The 16,853-nt window shown below is 53.2% G+C and overlaps 1 protein-coding gene across 3 annotated transcripts in view; it reads right to left on the bottom strand.

Annotated features, from left to right (window-relative positions):
* Nucleotides 1–9,115: 9,115 nt before the first annotated feature.
* The window catches only part of FHDC1 (FH2 domain containing 1), a 31,756-nt gene continuing 24,018 nt past the window's right edge, over nucleotides 9,116–16,853 (bottom strand). For 2 of the 3 annotated variants that reach the window (XM_036423554.1, XM_036423555.1), the window contains exons 10-11: nucleotides 15,243–15,407; nucleotides 9,116–13,501 (exon numbers count right to left, since the gene is read on the bottom strand). In XM_036423554.1, coding sequence (XP_036279447.1) covers nucleotides 11,420–13,501; nucleotides 15,243–15,407 — 2,247 coding nt within the window. In that variant the 3' untranslated portion in view covers nucleotides 9,116–11,419. The remainder of the gene's footprint in view (nucleotides 13,502–15,242; nucleotides 15,408–16,853) is intronic. The other variant, XM_036423556.1, reaches the window with a different exon arrangement.

Here is a 16,853-nt window from a genome sequence, read left to right as displayed (position 1 = left end):
GCCCCAGCACCTTCCCTTCTCCACCTTAGTGCTGGCCCTGCGGAGGCTTTGTCCTGCTCCTCTCAGCCCAGGCTCACTCACTGATGGGTGACTCCAATGGCTGATGGCCGGGCACCCACCGGATCAGCTCTGTCTCAGGCCTGCAGCATAACACACTATGGGGGAGAGATGCCCCGGGCCTGTCCTTGGAGAGAAGGTATCAGATAATAAATCAAGTCACCTTTAATTAGAAACCATTGTGTAGCCTGTAGGGAGAGGATACGTGTCTCTCAGATTCTGAGCTGATCAATGAAAGATGTGCCTTCCCCAAAGAAAAGAATCTACAGCAGGCGCCAGACAACCTGGCAAACAACGTTCCTGTTCAGCAGGCCCTTCTCCAGGCCACGCCTTCCCCGCTGCCTCCCCCACCCCCACCCTTCCTCTCCCTACAGCAATCTGGCTGTACCTGGTGACCACAGTGACTATACATGCATTGGCTGTGGTGGCAGCTCCAGAGAAACTCTCTCTGCGGTCCTTAAGGGGGAGTGTGTGGGAATGTTCACTGTGGTGCCATGTGTGTGTCATGTATGACCAGCCTAGATGTCCATCAATAGGGGAATGGTTGTGAGCACTGTGGTAGCCACATACTAAGGAATGTTGTGCATCAGTGAGAATTCACAAGCTAGATGCACACAGAGAAACATGAGAGGATCATAAGATATAGTATAGAGTGAAGAAACTGAATGGGATTCATAGAATGCGGTCATTTATATAAATTAAAAAATACACTTTAAAACTAGGCTACATATCTTAAAAGAATATATATTTACATGTAGACACACGCATACCTAGAATAGTTATCAAATACGTTATGGTGGATGCCTACTGAGGACAGGGGGAGTAGAAATGGAGATTAGAGATGGGGGGGAGGGGGAATAAAATAATATCAGACCTGAAGGGGCTTCAGCCAGACTAATAATAATACTGTGACAAAAACTGGGCACCGTCAGCTTTCTTCTCTGCTCCTGTGGTCCAACACAGACAAGACAGTAAAATCCAACCCACCAGTAAAAACCCTGACTGAGGATGCTTCCCATGGGCACGGTGGTTTCATTCTGTTTTTTCAGGGGCCACCTGAGTTATTCCAACCCAACTCCCCACTTTACGGTCGAGAAGCCCAAGGCCCCGAGAGGGCATGTAAATGGCTCCAGCCGCACAGCTCCTTGGTGGCAAGGTGCCGGTTCTAGCCCCCAGCTGGTACTCTGTCATCCACTCTCTATCTGGTTCTATTTTTCGACGGCTCAACCCACCCACCTCCCGGTGTTTGCTTAAAGGGCTTGGCCATGTCTATGCTAGCACATGGGCGCCCAGTCTGAAACAATGCACTGACGTCAGCTGGCCTTTCCTTCACAGAGTTCAAGGCGAAAACCTCAGCACGAGCCAGCATGCTGAGGTACTACTTTCTTTGCTGTTCGGTGTTTTTTCTCTTTCCAGGACAACAGTCTCGAAGCTCTGATGAGCTCATCGACTCGCGTGGGTAGGTAAGTGCCAGGCCTGGACCCGGCTTTAATGGGAGCGAATCACATTTTGAGGAAGGACCGGAGGAGTGTCATCCCATGTGTTGATGTCAACAGTTTTGCCAGATCCCAAAGACATATAAAACTACGGTACTGCTGAAACCGGTTTGGCTCAGCGGTAGAGCGTCTGTCTGCGGACTGAAAGGTCCCAGGTTCGATTCCTGTCAAGGGCATGTACATTGGTTGCGGGCACATCCCCGGTAGGGGGTGTGCAAGAGGCAGCTGGTCAATGTTTCTCTCTCATCGACGTTTCTAGCTCTCTATCCCTCTCTCCTCCTCTCTGTAAAAAAATCAATAAAATATATTTTTTTTAAAAAAGTTCAATACTGTACACTTTGAAAAAAAAAAACCTACCGTACTGACAAGAAAGTTGAACAGGGCGTTAATGTGGGCGGTGGGTGGAGGTTTATGGCAGCAATGCTGAGACAGGGATGAACAATAAGCGTGAACCTCTTACAGGAGCAGCCTTAGAGATGGACTTACTTCACTAGTGCCCCTTATATCCCAAGCGGCCAGCTTTTAGTAGTACAGGACAACACACATGCACAGGGCAAACTGCCTATACCATAAGGATTCCACCTACCCATGCAAGCAATACCCCGAGCAAATGACAGAACATTCCCAGACCCCAGAAACCTTTTCGGGTCACTGACCTCCCTCCAAGGGTCACCACTGTGCTGACTTCTGACAGCACAGATGAATCGTGTCCCCCCTGTTCTAACCCCATAAGCTACTGGGTCCATAGTTGATAAAAACCTTTTTAAAATATGAGTTCCCTCGACCCCACTGTTTTTTAGTGGGGCGGGCAGGTGACAGGCAGTACTCCCGTCCTGGGGCTGCTGACGCACAAGGAAACCTAAGCGACTTGCATAGTCTCAGGGTCTCCCAGGGCCAACAGAGACCCGGCTGCTTGGCCATTTTGCCCTGAGCCACCTGCCATCCGTGGGCCTCGTGCCACCGGCTGCAGCTGTCTGCTGGGCCACCTGAGTCTTGCTGGGAAGGCACAGGCTTGAGCCATGATATAGGCGCCCGGGACAAGCTTCTGGTATTTCCCTGCAAGAGGCCTCAATGGTGAGCAATCCCAGCACCTCAATGATGTATTGGCTTGTGGGAAACAGTCAAACATTGTAGCCACACGTGAGATGCAATGATCGGGCATGCCTACATCGCTCTAGAATTTCTCTTTTAGAAATTCTTTTGGAGCCATCTGATAAGCCATAGTTCTTTTATCGTGTGGCTTGTCACCTGATGATCGCATGGTGATGAAAGGCAGGCATAAACCTGTTTGACTGCCCATCATGTTTCTCACGTGTGCTCATCAGAAACAGAGTCCCAACCGATTGTCACAGGGAACAGTCACAGAACAGACTTTCCTCACAAATCCAATTACCATTCGTTGAGCACCTTCTATGCACCCACGTATATCTCCCATTTTAATAACAATCCCCAAAGGTAGGCATAATTTCCCCCACTTTACAGATGAGAAACTGAGACTCAGATAAGGAGTGACTTCCCAAGGTGACCCAGTTAGCAGAGCTGGGGTTTGAAACAAGTCTGCCTGGCTCCAAAGCCCACCACTCCCCCACCAGTTGCTCAGAAAGACCCTGAAGGGCAGCCCTGAAGTCCAGTGACGGGCAGGCTCCTTGAGCCCCTTCTGAGGAAATAGGTGAGGCCACTGATGTATGATGTGAGCCAATGGAGCAGAAGGGGTGAACTACGATGTGGCCCTAATATCCCTACCAGGGGTCCTCAAACTTTTTAAAGTGGGGGCCAGATCACGGTCCCTCAGAGAGCTGGAGGGCCAGACTATATGAACTACTAATTCCTACTGTAACACCTCGGCTGCGCTCACTGCCCAAAAAACCTGGCGGGCCGGATCAGACTCCTCTGCTGGCCGCATGTGGCCCGCGGGCCATAGTTTGAAGACGCCTGCAGGCTAAGACTCTCACCAAGAACCCAAGAACTGTACTATTAGAATCAAACAACCTCAGCCATGACAGCAGCATGGAGGGCCTGAGCCCACCTCCTCCGGAGGAATGAGGAAGCCCACCTCCTCCGGAGAAATGAGGAAGCAGCTGGCCAGATGAGACGGTCTCTCCTCTCTGTTCTCAACATCTGGTGGCCTCCTTTTTTTCTGTCTTGCCTTCCTTGCAGCCAGGGTGACAGGTTTTCTGTGGGCAGAAGACACCCCCCTCAGGCGACCACAGTGAAGCAGGTGGTCGGTGGTCTCATGGGAGTCAGGAAGGATTCCACTGGGTTGTGGAGACAGAGCCTCCCTCTCATCTCCTCTTTTTTGTGTGAGGCTCTGTGGACCTTGAGGGAGACTCTAGGTACAGTGTGTTCCCCTGGCCTTTCCCTGAGCTAGCAGTCCGCTGTGTAGAGAGCACCTTCCCCTCATATACATGCTCGGCAAACATATTCCCAGAGAAGGGAGGTCAGGAGTCGGGATGAGAGGGAAGCCTTTGCAGACTTTGACCCTGAGGGTGAGATCATGGGACTTGGGAGCAAACGCATTTTATAGACCCAATAAAATTAGACGCAACCTGGCCATGTAGGTGCTGTCAGTTGTCATGGAGCCCAGGCTTATTTATGCCGCTGGAAGGGGAAGCAGAAACAGAGGCAAAGCTGGGTTCAGTGACTTTTCCAAGGTCACACAGCTAGAGAGGAACAGAGTCCAGGTGAAGATTCACTGCCCTGAGAAGATGTCAGGTGGAACTCTGACCCAGAAGAGTGGTAAACGGCAAATACTTACTACACTGTCTTAACATAGCACCTAACCCTCAGGACTGCTCACTGACACACAAGGCTATGATTCCCAAGCAGAGGCATGAAGCACCTTGCCCACAGATCACACAGCTAATAGGTGGCAAAGCAGGAAGTGGCTTAGCTGCCAGTGAGGTCAGGCACCCAGCCCATCCATTTCTCCAACACCCCCTGGGAATAGACCCAGTTGTCATTTCCCAGGTCCAGAGTCCTCCAAGGAGACAGACAAGCAGCTCTGGAGTGAACTCCTCCTGTCCCTGGTGATTTATGTCCATTTGGTTTGGACCAGCACAGAGTAAGGAGTAATCTCATCTCCAGGTTTTTATTGTCCTTTTACCCTTGAAACAACCCTGGCAGCCTCATCCGCACGCCTGGTGCGCAAGCGTTGGCTGTCCTGGCCGTTCTTCTCCATCATGCTCCAGCTCATCAAGGTTCATCCTGTAAGGTGTCCCAGGCAGAAGATTGGACAGAGGTGGACCGGCCAGCTGGCCTCACATTAGGTGCCGTGGCTCCATGACTATGGCCAAAATGGTACTTTGGGCAGCCACGGGAGACCACCCGCTCACACGCTTCCCTTTCGCCTCTCCCAGAATGAATGCCCCCAGTTGAAAAGTGGGAATGACAAGTTCTGGGCCACTAAGGTGGTGGGTGTGTGCTGAGTAACTGTCTGCAAAGCTGTGAGTTTTTTTGGGAGAAAATAGCTAGCCCGAGTTCAACCCATTATGAGCTGGTTGAGAAAAGCAGGGGCTTGGGAAGGAGCTGGGAGCACTGGGCATCTTGTCCAGGTGCTTATCTAGTGACTTACTTCCATTGTATTGGAGTCAAACCTGAACTTGGGAGTAGGAGGCCCTATGAGGGTGCAGAGGCCACTCTGCCATCTGTCTCTCATTGGCGGAAGAAGCCTGCCATGGGGGCAGCCCTCCTCTTCCCTCTCCTCCCTGGGATGAGTCAGCTGGTGGGAACCACCGGTGCCCTGGGAAAGAGGAAAATACCACTGACCAGGGAGGCTGACGTCTCCGTTCAGCCTCAGCTGAATGGAGACACTATTCTTCCTGCCGGGGTAACTTCCCGAGCTGAACCATCGTGTGAATCCAAATTCAGCTCAAACCCCTCTGTGGCACCTGCCCAACCCGGCAAGATGGCTGTCCCTAAAAGTGGTAAGACTGGTCCAGATTCTCTCAGCAACTTTTCTCTGTCTGATGCAGAGAGCAGTTTGCGGCCCAAAGTGGTGAGAGGTAGGTTAATCCGTGCTGACAGCTTTGGAAAGCACCAGGGCCCAGTCTTCCTTCCTGGACACACTCCCACCACACTCTCAGTGAGGGTCGGGGTAGGAGGGTCCTGCCAGCGTCCCTTCTTCTGCCCTTATTTTGAAGGCAGCACGTGAGCCTGCACGCTGCTCCCAGCCCGCACTGAGTCAGCACCCTGGAGAGCTGCGCCCCACCCCCTTCCTAACCGGTGAGGTCAGCACAGATGCTGGCCTGCCAGGCCCCAGGACACACAGGGAGAAGGAACCGCACTGCCTCCAGGCAAGGCTCCTGAGAACCGAGCTGAAGTCATGCTGTGGAAACGCAGGGAACAGGGCTCCTAAGAGCAGCTTTGCTGACATCTCACCGCCGACACGCAGATGGGTGTGACATTGTTCAGCACTTATTAGCAAATTGCCTCATAGATACTGAGCTGCAATCTCCCGAAAGGACAGCCGTGGCAAGTCTCATGAAGTGTCACTTCCTATTTCCAGCTGGTGCCATGGTTCTTAAGCTCGGATGCTACATCATTCAGAACCGCAGGCTCAGGGGAGTGGCCAAGCGTATACACTGGAGGCACTCCTGTTTTAAGATGCAAGTTAGACCACCTGCTCAGGGTCTGAGGAGGCAGCTCTCCCCCTGACCCGGCGCTGAGGTCAGAGCCAGTCTCTGCCTCGCTTGTCCAGGACACACTGGGTGGCCTGACAGGCTTGGAGGGGGGCTCAGGCCTGAGAACAGCTCACAGAATCCCACCTCAGAGCCCCAGCCTCTGGCCTTGCTCCAGCCCACTGGTTCTCAACAGCAGGGTGAAAAAGGAACCCCTGGGGAGTTACCTAAAATGCAAATTTGGGGGCCCTATCAGTTTCTGACTTGGTTTGGGTCTGGGATGGGGCTGGGAATCATCCACCTGAAATGTGGGTGATTCTGCTACACACAGGAGTCCACACCACTGTGGGAAATTGGGGGCTATTAGATGCTCCTATGCTGTCAGAAGTCAGGGGCACCTCGGGGAGAGTTTCCCACGGGCAGCCAACATCCAGCTCCCATTGAAGTGGTCCACTGACTCAGCTCCCAGCTGTCCTTGGCTCATGAAGCCATGGCCCTGGCTCCACAGACAGCCCCCCAACACACACACACACACACACACACACACACACACACACACACACACACACTGGCGCTCTTTCCCCTGATTATCTGGAAGCCAAGGGATTGTGGTTAGTCCCACCTCCCTCCTGGACAGTTGAAAGCAGAGGGGGTACGCCTTTCTGCTGGGCCGGTGGGTGTGCTCTGTGAGGAAGCACAGGCAGCAGGGAGTCTCTGGCAGAAACGTGGCCTGCATTCACTGGAGGTAGCCTAGGAGGTGGGAGCCCCTGTGTCTGACCTCCAGAGTGGCAAGGCCTTTTCTTATCTCACAGTGGACAGTGGACATTGCTGGTGCTCAGGCTGCAGTGCTGTAGCCTCTACCTCATGTCCAGAAGGAGGAGAGGAATGCTCCTGGCACTCTGGTGTTTTCCTGAGGGACTCGGCTACCAGTGAGCTTCACTCCTATGGAAACGGTGCCACAGTCCACCCACGGGCGGACAATAGGCTGTTGTGGAAACCTACCTGTAACGCATGACATCGTTGCTCTGGGAAAGTGACTGTGAGCTCATATCTGATTGCAAGCAAACTTGGGGAACATCATTTGCCTGTGAGTTAGGGAGTGCTTGGATGACTCAGCCCTTGAATGTCTCTGAGAAGTTTGGGGCAAAGCCCAGGCCCAGATTCCAAAGGCTGGGCATGAATGCACCCATAGGGACCTCAAGCAGCATCCTCATTAAGAGGCTCGGCCATCTCCGTACCACAGCCCAACGAGGAGGGTGTGCCAGGCTCTTGGGGGTTCTTAGTCAAGGGCCCATGAATGAGTAATTGTGAGGGCTGCTTGGCATCCTGACCTCTCTTGCAATGGGGCCCAGTTTTCCTACCTACCAACTCGGAAGCCAAAGGCCTCATCGCAGGGCTCTGGCCTGGAAGACAGAAAAGCCATTATCTCCCACAGCAGGCATTTTGCTTTTATCTTCACTGAGGGATCCAGGGAGCCTGGAGGACATTTTACTGGAAGATGTTTGCAGGTGAAAAACGCCCCAGGGGGAGGGTGCTCTGAGTTGTTTTCAACTCTGCCACAGAGTCATTCCCAGCTAAGCACTGCTAGCCCATCAACTCTGTTTGTGTTCAGGGCACAAATAAATGTTTTAAGTATTTATGAACCAAATGCAATGTTAAGTTTCACTAGAAAATTCTGTGAAATTGCAAAACATCATCATTGCCAGATGGGAGATGGGGGGATTCTGCACCCTTAGAGGCAAAAGTTGGTCATTTGCACACCTTGGAAGGTTGACTTAAGAATTCTACCAAACTGTCCGGGTGGTGTAACTCAGTGGTTGAGCGTCGACCTATGACCCAGGAGGTCACGTTTCAATCCCGGTAAGGGCCCATGCCTGGGCTGTGGGCTCGAACCCTGGTGTGGGATGTTCAAGGGGCAGCCAATCAATGATTCTCTCTCATCATTGATCTCTCTCTCTCTTTCTCTCTCTCTCTCTCTCTCTCTCTCTCTCCCTTCTTCTCTGAAACAATAAAAATATATTTTAGAAAAAAAGAGAGTTCTACCAAATTATTCCGGAGCACAATACATAAACCTTCAGAATCTGAAAAATAATTAGGAAACTGTGGTCCTTTTGAACTCAACACCTATCTTCAGGAGGAGGACTGCACCACAGCGTCCTTGTGACAGCCTCTAATAAGAGGGTAAAAAGAAAACTGCTTGAGACCCACTGCGGAAATAAAAGGCTCTAACAGGCAAAACCAGGTTCGAAATGTCACAGGGCCAGCAGCAACTCACAAAGACGTCATCTACGCTCTCACCCATGGGTGCCTGACACAGGCTACCCTTTAACCATTTCCAGATATAGGAGAGAAGCCAGGCCCAGCACCTGATATGAAACCCCATGGTCCCCTCCCCCACCTTTCCTTTCAAAGAAGCATCAACCTTGCATTTGAAATAAAACCCCGCCTTCCTCCCTCTCTGTTCATTCCTGAGGCAGCTCAGAAGTGAGCTGTGATTTCCCAATAGTGTCCTGAGCCAAAACACACGAGGACACACAGCAGCAGATCCAGACTTGCCGGCCCCGTGGAGATTACACAAAACTTGGCCCCAAACATGGAATAATGTGAACATGTACAAGGTGCTGAACATTCCACCGATGGCCTGCCTGTCAGCTGCATGCCTGCTTTCCCACAGGTCTGGTGCAAGGCCCTTGGTTAAATGCAGGTTCTGTGCTACTAAGGAAACACACCAACAGCCTAATTTTGGCTCTTGAACCGTTTGAGAACAAGACTTGTATTCCAACCCTCTCCTACCTCCTGCATCCTGCCTTCCTCTCCTGCCAGGATATCTCTCTCTCTCTCTCTCTCTCTCTCTCTCTCTCTCTCTCTCACACACACACACACACACACACACACACACACACACAAATTCACACGCGTGCGCGCAGATCAAGAAAAAACACAATTCCATAAACAGGAACTTTATTTAACTACTTGTTACATAAAAGAACATATAAATGGACCTTTAAATACATCTTAATTGTTCATCTTAAACAATTTCATGTAGAAACCTATTTACACTTCTCCATTATATACTTAAATTATTTTGTCGAAGCGTACTACCAATAAAAGGTAATAGAATGATCACCTGCTGGTACAGATGCAAACACAGAAGTTGTCCACAGGGCTAAGTAAAACAAAACACCACTTCTCAGGAAAGTGGCTTAGTGGGTTTCAAAGCAACGACTCATTCTGGAGGTGTTTTGAGCAGGCCTTTGCGGGAGGCCTCTGCTGAAGAGATGCAGGGGGTTGGTTCTGAAAAGCTGGTCCCAGGGCAGAGCTGGGTACCTGGTTGTTTATGACTCGAACTGCTGGAGCTATTGGATAGAAGGACCTCTGGAGACCATCATGGAGGCCATGCCCCCACTGCTGCAGACAGGGAAGCAGAGGCTTAGGGACAGGGAGTGGCCCAAGCTACGTAGAATCAGCGCTGGAACAGGGAGGGACTTGAACCCTGGTCCCTAGAGTCCCACCAGGAGTCCTGACCCCCTCTCTATTCACAAACTTTTGACCTCTTTCATCCATTTCCCATCCACCCATGGGCCCTATGTTTTGACCACTGTTGTCTGCATGCTTAATTAAATATATGAGTTCTCAGGTTTTTTGAGATGGTGAGAAACAGCTCAGGATTCCCATTAACCATCTCTGGAGCCCCAGAAATACCTACTGGCGGCTATTTCTGTAAGGTTTTGTGGTCAGGTGCCTAACTTCTTCTACCATAAAGTTTACCCTTTTAACTTAGCAGACTCATCGAAGTCAAGTTTCCAATTAATTTGGTTGGGAGGCAAAATTGTATGGGAGGGAGACTGTAACACATTTTATTTGCCTAAATCCGTCTACCTCCGAATCTGAAATGAGGTTTCACTAATAAGTGACCAAAAATGTGTGTGTGTGTGGGGGGGGGGGGGGGGGCGCAATTTTTTAAAAATAAAAGTTTCAAGAATTCCCCCATTTCCCAAGTATTCTCAGAGGGAAATAGTGAAGTGGGAACCGGGTACAAAAAAGTGCCCCCTCACACCCACCTTTCTTCTGAATGAAGGCCTTTATTCCAAATTCTCCCTGATGATCTAAATTTTTCTAACAGTTATTTTCTTTTTATTCTAATTTTAGAATCTTGATTTGGTTTTTCTCAGGATTTCAAAACCACTGTACCAAAGAATAGACGTTAACATTTAAAAATATCATTGTTGAGAGAGAGATAGAGATAGATATATAGAGAGATACTCCAGGCTCCAGGTCACACGAGCAAAGAAAGGCTGGGAGCAAAAAGAGGGATAAGAAAGACTGGGGGACAGAAAGGTTTGCCCTCACCTGTAACCAGAGCGAAACACAAGTCATAGCAGCCTTCACTCAGTTGTACAATAGAAACACAAACGCGAAAACATGGGATGGGAGAGGTGTGATCTTCTGAACAGCCCCCATAACTTCCCACGACAATATGGCACTTCTAAATCCTGGAAGACCCAGCATTCTCCCAGGGGCTGCCTGCCACCCATCTGTAGGGGGGCAGCCACTGGCCCCCAAAACGCCTGTCCTGCTGCCCACAGTGCGCACAGAGCCACAGGAGCACCGGTCTCCGCCCACCAGCCTCCCTCTCCCTCCTGCTCACTCGCAAACCCTCTTCCCAAGTCAGGCGGGGGGAGGGGAGCCAGGAAGAGTCTCAAGGATTCGGTGCAACCACAGGCCGCCCAGGGTTCATGGCGAAGCCCCGCTGCCAGCAACGGAGGGTGTGTGGGCAGGTGCAACCTGGGGCCATGGGACACAGGAAGATGAAAACATCTTCATACAAAGCAGTTCTTCTTCTGTCATTTTTTTTCTTTTTCTTTTCCATTCACTCTGCAAAAGGAACCAACTCAAAACACTGAATTTTCATATTGAAAAATAAGCCTCTGATTTCTAAAAACTGGCCAAAATTCCTTGCTTACTTGTTGCGTAAGGATGCCATCTCACACTCTTGAGTCTCTGTTTTTGGCGTAGAGGGTTTGCCTGTGCACTCTTTGGGGGAGGCTGCGGGAGGAGCCGGTCCAGGACACCGGTGCATGGGGACTCGCAGGTGGCAGCCCACAGGCCTCCCAGTGTGTGCCTTCAGCGACGGGGGCGATAGCAGGTGGCCCCGGCGATTCCCTGGAGGCAGAAGAGCCCTTGGGTGTTGGCCTTTCACAGCAGTTAGTCCGCATAGGAGTCCAGGAGGCGAGGCGGGCCAGGCACCCATCACTTCCACAAGGGATTGAGGATCTTCCCCAGGGTGCTCCGGCCGGAGTCCTTCTGCCTGAAGGAGGTCCTTTCCCCCGTCCCCCTGCCCTTCAGGAAGGGCTCCGTGTTGGCACCGGGACTCTCAGGTGACTCGGGACACTTTTGGGGGGCCCGGGAGCTGTTGGCCCTCCGCAGAGTGCGGCTGTCCTTGGGGGCCGCATCCTCAGAGCCACCCTTCACCCGCAGCTGCCGGTGGGAGACTGTCCGCGTGAGGCCGGGGGCCTTGGTCACGGGGAGAGAATCCGTTTTCATGAACCGAGATGAGGAGGCTACTGTGTTTCGCGCAAAGCCTGGGACCTGGGATGGGGCACGGGGGGCGGTGGGGGCTGGCGGAGGCGGCTTGGGCTCTTCTCCCGGGCTCTGCGGGTCCTGGGAGCTGGAGCGGCAGATCTTATTCTCCTCGGGTTTCTGTCTGGGGACGTTGCGGAGGGGCTTGGCGCTGGGCTTCTTGAAGGAGCCCCTGGGCTGCAGGGCGGGCTCCTTGGCCGGCCGGGTGCCGCAGGAGCCGAGCCTCCCTCGCTGCGGCCTCTGCTCCTCGGGCACCTCGGCGACCGGCACGGGCCCCTTCGAGGACCTCTTGGGCGACGTGTCCGAGGTGCCCTTCACCGAGTTCCGGCGTGACCATGACTCCTGGGTGCCGCCGGGGGGCTCCCGAGGAGGGGGCTGCTTCCAGCCGGCGGAGCCCCTGCTGGCCCTGGAGATGGGCACCACCTTGCGCATGCTCTCGCTCTCCGAGGAGGTCAAGGTCCGCACGGGCTTGGGCGCCGTGCCCTGGCCTCGCGGGGCGGTCCCAGGCTTGGGGGCCCCCGGGGATGCCTCTTTGAGGGAGTTTCTCTTTGGCGTGGTCGCGTCCTTCCCTTTGTAGGATCTGTCTCTGGAGAGGCCACCCCTGGAGCTGGGCCCGCTCCTCGCAGAAGCAGGAACAGGGGTCTCGTCTGGGGGGCTGGAGAGAGGGTTAGGGGACACTTGGCTGCCACCCGCCTCCCCTGCCCCAGAGGACACAGAGCCATCCCCTTGGCCGGCCTCCCCCAGCTCCCCACCGCCAGGCCTGGAGTTGGCTTCCTCCGAGCAGTCCAAGGTCAGCGAGCAGTCGGTGGTATCGGAGAAGTAGAACAGAGGCCCCGCGTCTTTGCTCTCAGGGTTGGGGCTGGGCTCATCGGGGGCCGCCCCGTCATCCTGCAAGGCTATGCTGAGACTCCCCTGGGTATCTGTACCCTCAGGCGTCAGGCTGTCATTGCCAGCACCAATGCCAGCACCAGTGCCAGCACCAGTGCCGGCTCCGAGGGGCTGCGGGCTCCCATCCCCCGGAGAAGCCGGCTCCTCTGAACTGGAGTTGATTGGGCTCCGCTGGGGCGTCTCCTCTGGGTCCTTGGGACCCTGGACGTCGAACTGGGCCAGCCCAGTCACCAGCTCGTGCTCCTTAATGCCCAGAGCCAGTGGCGAGAGTGGAGGGGACCAGGGAGACGCCAGGCCCACAGGCTCGCTGTTCCTTTTTTGGAGCGTGCTGAGCCCGCTACGTCGAGTTCGGAGCATAACAGGAGGCGAGTCTTCCATCTGGGGGGCGAGGAGCTGGCCGCAGGAAGCCGAGGGTGGGTCCGGGGCTCCCTCCTGGCCTGTGGAGGCCTGAGGTCTGTGTGTGTGGCCAGAGCCCTGGTCCCTCGGCTCCCCTGACTCCCTCCAAGCCGTCGTGGGCCGGGCCTGCCGAGGGCTGCTCCGGGGCAAGCTGTTAAACTTGTTGGCCTCCTCGGGGCTGCCCACGGAGTTCTCCAGGAAGGTCAGCAGCTCCCGGTCCGCGGTGGCGCCCAGGGACAGGCGGGAGCGGCGGGTGCTGGGGCGTCGGCAGGAGGGGCTGATGGGCCTGCGGTGCAGGAAGGGGGGCAGGTCCTCCGCACCCTTCCTGCCCAACTGCTGCACGTCGTTCTCACTGCTGCTCCGGCCGAATCCCACCAGCTCCCCGGTGGCCCAGGAACGCCGCTTTTGCTCCAGCTCCTGCAGCCGCCGCAGCTGCCTCAGCTCCTGTAGCTCCCGGTTGTGGTTGTCCTGAACGAGGGGTGGAGAGAAGCCCAAAAATGCATCAGACACGTGGGACCCGTGCCATTCCAGGGCCACCTACCCTGAGACCCCAGTGAGATACACATGGTGGAGGAGAGACTGGGCCCTGGGGATCGGGGGAAGACTGTGCATTTGCCCTTGTGTGTGGGGACTAGGTTCTTCAAAGCTATGTGGGGGTGACCAAAGAAGACACTACTTCTGGCCCCAAAAGTCCGTCTAAGGATCCCTGGGCCCAATTTCCAGCTTTCAGGTCAAGGCACTGTCCCCGCAATGTGGGCTATGACTCCACTTACACCTGTGACCTAAACTCCAAGGAAACCCAATTTGGTCCTTGCATGGGTGCGCACATGCACATGCACACACACACACACACTCCTGTGCAGCACATGCTACCCAGTGGGGTATGGATAAATAAATGATGGACACCCAAGGTATTAAGAGTGGCTTTTCAAATCTCTGTCATCGGACTGCTCCTTGATAGGACAAAAAAACAAAAACAAAAACCCACACAAAAACAAACACACACACACCAGAAATGCCAGGGTGGCTCGGTCCCTTATGCCCCATGCCCTTCCCACCACCAGAGAGAAGGATTTGCTTTACAAATCCGCCACCTTCCACCCTGCTCTGAGTGGCAGTCCTCTGGAACCAGAACAGCTGCACACAACCGAGCACACTTCACTGGCTGGCTGTGCACTTTGAATGTACTCCTGTCATGGAAATATGTTTAAATCACCACCCAAATCTGTTATCGGAGCACATTTTACTTGAAAGTCCATTTCCGCAAATTGTGGACGTTCCTGTCCAAGTTTCTGTGCGGCTCTGGCTCCGGCTGGCTGCCGGGGCCGGGGGAGGGGCCAGCTCTTGGCTCTCAGGGGTGGCTGGACTGAGAGCATCACACAGGTGGTGTTCTATAGGATTCCAACTGGGAGTGAGGGCCTCAGCAAGAGCCCATTTGGCACCTATCATTAACCACCGCTTCCTCTGCTGAGCTCACTGCTTGGACAAAGGAAAGTAAACGTGGCCAGAGGCTGACCCTCCTTCATTTAGTTGGACAGAGGCAGAAGGAACCGAGAAATCAAGAAACTCTTATGGCTGGAGAGAAATGGGACCAGTCCCTCAAAGAAACTCAGCTACGGGCAAATCTGCTTTTGAAATACAGAGAAGAGATGGTATACACGTATTAGGCTTCTCATCACCACCAGAAAGGAAGGGAGGAGATGTGCCTTGTTTTTCACTGAAATGAAAGATTTATTTGCAAAGCCAGGCAACCCAGAGAGTTTTCTGGCTTCTGCAATGAGTTCGGAGATAATTGGAATTGATGGCCACAGGGCAAGGTGGTCTCAGGCAGCAGAGCATGCTCCCTAGATGTCTGAGCGTTCCCACGTCGGCTCTGGCCAAGGGCAGCCTGGCTGCCATGGCTTTTAGGGCATTAAAGTGGGTCATGGTCTGTGCCTCAGAGTAGCAGATGCTGGCGTCTACCACTCACCACCGCTGTCCCCACATGCTGGACACCCAATGGTACGGAAGCGTTCAGGCCTGGGGTGGCAGAACCACTTCCCACTTATCCTGACCGAGAGCCTGGCGACACTGCCTGCGCCTGACCTTCCTCAACCCCTAGAAATGCTCAACCGTCTCCCTGCCGTGAGCAGAGGGGCTGGCTGGCTCTGGAAGGAGAAAAATAAAAGTCTGAACCACTCAGAAAATACAGAGATGCCATCTGCCGTACCTTAACCGCTTTGCTGAATTTGGTGCAAAAGTCTCGAAAGATCTGAAGGCATTCGTCCAGCTTCATTGTTTCTTTATCTTCGCAGAAAAAATCTATGAGGGTGTGGGCCTCGTCCTGCAGCTCCCGTTTCCAGTGTTCTAGTTCGCTCAGCTTTTCTACAGCAAACTGCGGGCAGACAGACAGGCAAACGCTGAGGCAAGCAGCCGGCGGGCAGGCCGGTGCCCAGGGGAGGGGTGCTCCTGGGTTCAGTGTCAGGTCTCCGAAAAGGGAAGGCTTATTGGGAGTCCAATGTGCTCAGAGCCAAAAGGACAACAATTCAACCCAAACAAAACCTTTGGGGAAGCAAGGTAAGCTCCTGGGGGAGGTCTGGGAGAGCAACGGAAGAGACAGAAGGGCCTTCACCTGTAGAATGCCACCAAGGAAACGTTCACCTTTAATGCCAGTGAAAAAGTGACATAGTTGTACACTCAATTTTATTAATATTCACATAAATATAATATCTATGTTCTGTATGTTCTTCCTCCTCTTAAAACTGGGTGTTATACTGGCCAAGTTCACTTTAGGGTCCTAAAAGTCACTGTTCTATTGATGAGTTGTCCTGTTGGTAGAAAGTTTCAACTTAATTCCAAATGAGCCACGTCAGGGTCAGGGTCACCCCTCAGGACTGAAGAACCTCGTGCCTGGACCAAGGTTCCAGCAAGGGCTTCCTAGCCAGGGTTGCTCATCTACATCAGCTGGTGTGCTGGGTCTACAGTCCATGCCTCTGTGTAGCTGTGGGGTGGACCCAGCCTGCGTATCTTATGAAAACTTCCCCCAGGAAATTGGGATAGGTAGCCACAGTTAGGAATTTCTGCCTGCACACATCCATCCTCTTTACTTCTTCACGGTCTCCAAATTCTTCTAGGACAAAATCTCCAGGGCCCCTACAGGTCCGGGTTACTGCCTCAACCAAGAAGTTGGGAGTGAAAGAAGCTTGCTTTCCTCCAATGAACTCCAACCAAACCTTTCAGGGAGGGACCCTCTGGGGCCAAGGGGCACAACCGCACTCCCTGATGCAGCTCAGGGACAGGCAAAGGTTGAGCTGAAATAAGGAAGCAGCGTGGTCCGAGGAGCCAGCCCCCTGGGCACTGAGTACCACCCATAAGTCTCATGCTGCTTTCTTTTCCATTGGGTTACAAGGCTTATATGAAGAAGGGACGCACAGAGTTATTACTTTATGAAATCACACGTATCATGTTTCCATGAAGACATCTTTGGAGACTTCTTTGCGGGGGGGGGGGGGGGGGGGGGCAGGCCTGGGAAATGGCGAAGACACAGGCTGCCCTCCCTTGAGGAGTCGGAGCGCTGCGTGGACCTGCTTGGAGCTACAGAACCTTGAGACAAGTTCTGAGAAGACGCATCCCCTCCCACTCACTCCCACACACTCTCCCCTTGAAAGCCCTCTTCCTACACCAAACACACTCAAGAGGATGCCATTTACTCAAAACTATTTAGGAGACCAAATACCAAAGAAAAGTAACCATCTGAGCCAATAGCCCAAGGCAGGGTGTGCATGCATGGGGTTATTTTTCTCTATGGAGAGAAGGGTATTAACGAAAGGACCTATCCCTG

The sequence above is a fragment of the Pipistrellus kuhlii genome, unplaced genomic scaffold, assembly GCF_014108245.1.
Source record: "Pipistrellus kuhlii isolate mPipKuh1 unplaced genomic scaffold, mPipKuh1.p scaffold_m20_p_8, whole genome shotgun sequence".
Classification (NCBI taxonomy): domain Eukaryota; kingdom Metazoa; phylum Chordata; class Mammalia; order Chiroptera; family Vespertilionidae; genus Pipistrellus; species Pipistrellus kuhlii.
This window is presented reverse-complemented; position numbering and strand designations above follow the sequence as displayed.